General features: G+C 42.6%; 1 protein-coding gene across 3 annotated transcripts in view; it reads right to left on the reverse strand.

The window, feature by feature from the left end:
• LOC117748620 (paired box protein Pax-2a-like) overlaps window positions 1-6,031 on the reverse strand; it is a 28,169-nt gene extending 22,138 nt beyond the window's left edge. The window contains exons 1-4 of one of the 3 annotated variants that reach the window (XM_034558559.1): window positions 5,983-6,025; window positions 4,159-4,324; window positions 3,333-3,530; window positions 25-104 (exon numbers count right to left, since the gene is read on the reverse strand). In XM_034558559.1, coding sequence (XP_034414450.1) covers window positions 25-104; window positions 3,333-3,530; window positions 4,159-4,324; window positions 5,983-6,025 — 487 coding nt within the window. Of the gene's footprint in view, window positions 1-24; window positions 105-3,332; window positions 3,531-4,158; window positions 4,337-5,982 lie in introns of all 3 variants that reach the window. The other 2 variants (XM_034558561.1, XM_034558560.1) reach the window with 2 other exon arrangements.
• Window positions 6,032-6,997: the final 966 nt, after the last annotated feature.

Below are 6,997 nucleotides of genomic sequence, written 5' to 3' on the forward strand. Positions count from 1 at the left end.
GCCCCTGCTGAGCTGCATTATTACCTATAGTATGGCCTGGTGTCGACAGAGATGACCCATCAGGGGATGGATGGAATGGCTGCTGGACTTTTGTTCGTATGATCCTGGGGAACAAAGGAAAGGCAGATGTGACTGCTGCTCTTCCACGACCGATCCTGAGGATTTCAAACTGCCCCTAACTATGGAGATATCGCGTGATTAAGACATCAACCGTTACTCCGAGGTACGAAGGGATCAGTGGTTCTACCTTTTAAAGGTGAGGTCTTGGAAAAAAGTCTTCATTGCACTTTTGGTCTGAGTGATCTTGCAAACAAAGCATGAAATCACATCAATTCACCTCAATGATCAGCTTCACTGACTCTACCTGGCCCACACTAATCAGCTCCCCCCCCCCCACCCCCACCCCTCTCTCCCTCTCTCTCTCCCCCACTGTGGAGGGAGTCTCAGTGGGGCAGATCGTAGCCTTATAGCAGCCCTTTGCTTCCCAGATCAAACATCTCTGTAGAGCAAGCGGCCCCCATGTGCCAATGCGGATGAGGTTGTATTGATCGGGGCTTGGGGGAGAAAAAGTTGGGGATTAGTCACACGGGCAAACAGATGCAAATAGAAAGCTATAAATTATATGTGACAGGAAAGCAATAGTTCCTTATTGCCTCGCACAAGCTTACGCCAGCATTAGATTCCTTTAATCTGAATGGCACTTGGGAAGAAAGGGAGCTGTCACAATAATTTGTAAACTTTAAAACTATTCGTCATGTATGCCACAAGAGCTATTTTAGAGCACAAAGGGGTTGGATGAGGACTGTGGAGCCTTTTAGGGGGGATCTCTTTGCACAATTCAGATTTAGTTTCTTTGTTCTCAATTCTTCGCCTGTATTATTTCAGTGGAATGAAAATATTCAGAGGCTCAGATAATACAATTTTGAAGCAAAATACTCCTCTTATATTTTCAAGAAATGCATCCGATTATTGGGTTATTGATGTAACTGTAGGTGCCAGAAGGCTTCAGAGGGGAAAAAAAATCCAACACTGTCACAAATAAAAAAAAAAGGAAAGAAAGAAAACTCCCCTTCGAGGCAGAGCTACCTAACAACGAGCCTTTCCAAAGAACGCATATTGACGTTTTAATTTTTTTCACTTCTCCCCATAACAGTTATTCGACCCCTTGACTTGTGTCTGCTACATAAATTCAAAGGCTTTATTTGGTATCCATGTTCTTTATATTGAATAAGCAATTTGGGAGAATGAATTAATGACCTGGCTGTTGCTGAAAATCCCCTGAAGAAATATTAAAATTGCTTTCCTTCTGAATCAATAATATCGAGTGCCATTGAGGACCTTTTTTTTGTTGTATGTCTACCAACCGGGTAGCGTTACTTGTTGGTTGTGGTGGCCCTGACTTGTTGTACAACACTATCTCTGTAGCATTTAATAATGCATGTAGGCGAAAGGTGTTTAAATTGAGCATCGGCTTTTGTCAACAGTCCTGAGGTCAGACTGTCTGCCACAGAAACCCACGACTGGCTCCAGTCAGAATCATCCAACTGGAAAAGGCTTTGGCTCCAGTCCTGAGCTTTTTTCTGCATTGTCTTAACTGTGGAAACCCAACAATTTAACACTCCTCGTCATTTATTTGAAGACACTTTTTCTTGTGATTTTCAAACAACTTGTAGTAGCTTCAGCTGATCTGGAGCAGTCTGCTCCAGTGATTGAAGCACTGAAGATGTTTTCATTGATTTTGTTCTTCTTTTTTCTTTGCAGACTGCTCCTTTAGAAATTCATTGAAATGTATCGAAATATTAACCTCCGGATGAATCTAAACAAATGCGTCTCATTTGAGTGTGTGCTCCGTGTGTGTGTGTGTGTGTGTGTGTGTGTGTGTGTGTGTGTGTGTGTGTGTGTGTGTGTTGCAACAGAGCAACACATTGAAATCGTCTGCTTAATAAAAGGAAAGAATATTCAGCATTAAGCCGTAATAGAAATTCAAAGTAGCTCTCATATTTTGGCTGATAGAATTACAGTTCTTTGTATTCAGAATTTAATTTCCCACATAAACAAAGACACATAAGCCCCCCCCCCCCCCCCCCACCCCCCACCCCCCACCACCACCACCACCACCACCACCACCCCTCCCTCACCCACCCACCACGGGTTCAAAATAGAAAGCTTTAATTGGAAATGAAAAAAAAACTTCATAGGGCTCTTTTAATGATATTAATGTACATTTTGAATTTATCACATACATGTGTCTGAGCCTCCTTAAAGAGGGCTTTTTAAGCAGCCACGAAGCATGAAATGAATTTTCTTCAGCCTTTTCTCTATTTAAAAGATGTCTTGTGTGGAGCTGTCCATGCTCTCCCATCAGCTCATTAAAATGTAATGCTGATGCTGGCTCTATGGAACAGTGCCTCTTAACCAAAGTTCATCACCAGGGATCTCTGGTGGGGTGGGGTGGGGTGAAGGGGGTTGGGGGGTGTCCTGGGTCCTCCTGTAGCTGACACTCTATTACTATGGTGCTGTTTATAAATTCCTTTCAGAAAACTGAAGAATTGTAGCATTAATAATGATTTTTGAGGTGTTAAATATGAATAATTTACCTGTGTTTTGAAGTCACACTCAAAACAGAATTGATGCTGCACTTTCATGCATCATCATAATCATCATCGTTATTATTTACAGCAAGATACCACCCTGAGTATTAATGCAAGGATTTAAATTATTAATAGTTTAATTCATAAACGGGGTGTGGTTTTTTTCTTCTTCTTTTCTTGCCACAATATGTTTATATTTTTTTATTATTCACTTTATTTTTCACACGGTGCAATATTTCACGAAATCTGTTTCCCCTTTAATTCCGTTTTTCTTCCAAATAAAATCCTGCAGAAAAGGCAGGCGTGTCGCTCTCTCTCTCTCTCTCTCTCTCTCTCTCTCTCTCTCTCTGTGTGCAGCACATTAGATGCGCTAAAGAAAATTGGCCTGCTTTATAGCGCCACGGGATCTGGTCACCGAATATTGATCGGTTTTCATCTCGACAGATTCACTCAGTCCTGGATGTACTGCTGATTGTTGAGGGAGTTCGGTCTGAAAGATTGAATTGCACCTCTGAGACCAGCGGGCAGCCTCGTGCACGATCGGCGTGCCGGGCAGCACAAAGTTGCTCAAACAATACTCTGCTGTGGTGCGTTTACAGACACACGGCTGTAAATGATGTATTCATTAAAGTGTACAGCATGGTGTTTAAACCAAACTAAATTGACCCCCCCCCCCCCCCCCCCAACTAAAAAAAAAAAAACGAAAGGTCGCATGTATGGGTTATATTTTAATTGTCCTACCTGTTAATGGACGAGACGCTGGGAACCGTGTCGTTGTCGCAGACGCCCTCTGCAAGGAGCCTGTCTCTGATCTCCCAGGCGAACATGGTTGGGTTCTGTCTCTTGTAGTCTGCGATTTTGTCCACCACCTTTGGCGTGGCCACTTTCGGTTTAGACCCACCGATCACCCCTGGTTTGATGCTGCCAGTCTCGTAGTATCTGCAATAATAAAAAATAAACATTCTCCAATGATAGCTTACCATTTTTAAGACGCAATTGTACCTGTGCTCCCTCCTAATATAGGCGTATAATATCATTTTAAACGCATTGATACACACGCACACACACACACACACACACACAGGCTGGAGAGTTAATGATTTTTTTTTTTTTTTAACAAGAAAGTCTCCAAAAGTCAACTTTTCTTTTCAGCAAAACATCACATTTTGCGGATTTATGAGTCTATTGTGCGTTTTCAAATGTCTATGATGTCTCAAAACAAACACATATTATCTTTGAATAAATGCAAGAAAAACTCATGAGCGCATGCACGGCAAAGTATGTCTGTAAAATTCCTATTGAATCTTTTTCAGTAAACATCAAAATGGAGGAGAAGCCCACCTGAACTCCACTAACCTTCCAAATACATAGATATTCTGTAATTTAGGACGACTAAAATATGAGTCAATGTATTTAAGAATTAAAAAAAAAAAAAAACCGAGCTGAGTTTTGTAGGTTGAGCTCTCTCCTCCACCTCCACCACTGTACATCGTGCATATCCATCCACCTCCCCGCACCCAGCAGAGTGTACCTGGCTGCAGGGCTTGTCCGGAGAGTGTTCACCCACCTGCCCAGGATCTTGCTGACGCAGCCGTGGCTGACCCGCAGCTGTCTGGAGATGTCGCAGGGCCGGACGCCCTGGTGGGCCAGCTCCACTATCCGCTGCCTGACCACGTCCGGGAGGGGTCTGCCGTTCACAAACACCCCGCCGAGCTGGTTCACACCCCCGTGCCCTACGTGGGATACAACAGCAACACACACACGAGCGTAACATTACATAAGGTCGTCACGGAGAGGACGGCGCAGGTGAGTTTGTTTTGTAATTATTGCAGATCGCAAATCTAAAGTGAAGGTCCGTTTCCTTCATGGAGCAGGTGGATGTATTTAGGGTATTGTGAGGAAGCCTTTAAGGATGCACGAAATGCTGCACTTGAGCATAAAAAAGAAGAAGAGATTATTATTTTAAAAATATTATGCAGGCTCCTTATTTGTGTGTGTCTTAAACGTGTTATAAATACAGCCCAATGGCCATGATATGAATATGTTGTCAGTCATCCACTATTATTCCAAATAATTATAAATAATGAATGGGTAAAAAAGGGATTTGGATATGTTGGTGAGTGAAGAGTAGAGTATCACAGCACTGTTAACCAAGTGTTCATAATGAATGTGTATGTTTGTATTTTTTTTAACGAAGCAAAAATTAACATTGCAGCTGAAAATTTGACCTATTTATCTGTTCGTTTTTGTCAATGCTTGTTGGCTTGCATGTGTACCTTTTGTGTTTAAAACAATGTATCTGACATTTTACATTACGATTAATTATAATACTGTCTTTATAATAATAATTTTTTTTAAAGAAATAAAACAAGATTGTATACAAGTACTGTACATCTACTCAATCAGCATATTATTTTTCATCAGTCACAATGTTATTGTACATATTTTGTTAAAATAAATTCAACCTGCATTGCCCCTCAAAAGTCTGTGTCATATTGCTTTTTTATTTATTAATATACATTAATGTTGGTCTCCAGAACTTCAAAGTTTCTAACGGACCTAATATTTTCTCAGCAGCTCCACGGCTCATGTTATGGCTATTACGTTACAAGCTCCCTCATTTTCCCAGCACGGTAATTTTAAATAATTGAACGAGCTTTGATTACTCATATTACATATTATTTAGTAAACGAAGAGTTCATCAATAATTCACACACATTCACCAAATTACAAGTACTGTATGTGGACTTATGTTGGACTCGCAGACCTCGCAGAGTATTTGAATTATTTGAATAATTTGAATAATAGATGTGTAACTGACTTATCAGGCCCAAACACACACACACACACACACACACCCCTCTCTCTCTCTCTCTCTCTCTCTCTCTCTCTCTCTCTCTCTCTCTCTCTCTCTCTCTCTCTCTCTCTCTCTCTCTCTCTCTCTCTCACACACACACACACACACACGCACACACGCACACACACGCACACACACATACACCCTGCGCGGGAAGCTGGAGTGATACACGTGTAAATTACAGAGTACCTGCAAAACGCATGCTCTTTGTTTACAATGACAAGTTTAATTTCTGCACATCGTTGCATGTTTCCAGAAGTAATGTTGCCATTCATTATATGTGTACAGATTACTTAAGCAGAATATTGGCTGCAATTTACTCACATAAAACGATTTAATCCACTATTGTCCTTATGTTTCCACGTTGCTCAGTTTAATACTGCATTTATGCTCCATTTATGCGCTCGGCTCATAAAGGTCCCTCTATATGCTTTCTGCTGCAGGCCTTTTGGTAACATGCAGAAATGACACATTCTTCTTCTTATTTCTATCCGCATGTCAAAGCTGCGGGGAAAGTGGTGTCGTGCTACTTACAGTGCATCGCCGTGAAGGGGTCCGCTTTGCAGTGAATATCCATTGGATAGCAAAGGAAAGAGTGATAATCAACCGAAGCCGCCGTTTCGACGTCCTATCGAGGATGAAAATGTGAAGAAAAAAAGGTGTCTCTACTCGATGGAGGGACTTAGTTGGCCCCTCCACCCTCGCTTCGACGACCGAGCCGATGGCAACTTCTTCCCCAAAAAGTTGCCTTGTCTTTTTCTTCAACAGTCCGTTCCGGGAGCGGAGGTCTGGCAGGTGCGCAGCATGACCGGAGGATTGTTTCAAAGGAACGCGACCTGTGGTGAGTTTTGTCGGTATTGTTTTTTTTTGTTTTTTTTTCAACAACAAAAAAAAGCCTCGGGCGAGCGGAGGTAAGTCTCACAGCATGCCAGCGAGCAGCTTCTTGGAAAAACGAAACGTTGAGGTCCAAGCGTGCAGTCGGGCCCCGGTATCTCCTCAATCCTGGTGGCCTTGATTTCACGCGTCAAACCGGGCGGAGGAAATGTGCGCGCACACACATCGGTTTTTTTTTTTTTTCCTCCTCGGCGCTGGATGCGTTATGCTGGATCTTTGGGCTGGGAATGAAGCCTCTCTCTGTGTCTGTGGTTCTAAAAGCTGCAACCCTCCCCTCTTCTCTCTCTCTCCCCCCCCCCCCCCCCCCCCCCCCCCCCCCCACTCCCCTCTGCAGACCCCCCTTTTTCTTATATGGATGACTTGTCAGACAAAGGCAATAGATGCCAACACTTTGTGATTCGCTAACGCTAAAAAAAAAAAAAAAAAAAATCGGGGGTCCAAATGAGGAGGTCTCTGGGTCTGACACTCCGGCAGGAAGGGGAGGGAGATTCGGAGTTAGAAATACCAGTTTATTAGACATTAAAACCGCTGTGAATTATATGCTCGCTTACTGGAAGTTTTGAATCAATGAAAGAGGTTTTTTTTTATATTTGTGTTTGTGTTTCTTTCTCGTTTTCCCTGTACTGCACGGACTAACAGCCTGTCTCTGGGAATA

The sequence above is a fragment of the Cyclopterus lumpus genome, chromosome 19 (assembly GCF_009769545.1).
Source record: "Cyclopterus lumpus isolate fCycLum1 chromosome 19, fCycLum1.pri, whole genome shotgun sequence".
In the NCBI taxonomy this organism is placed as follows: Eukaryota; Metazoa; Chordata; class Actinopteri; order Perciformes; family Cyclopteridae; genus Cyclopterus; species Cyclopterus lumpus.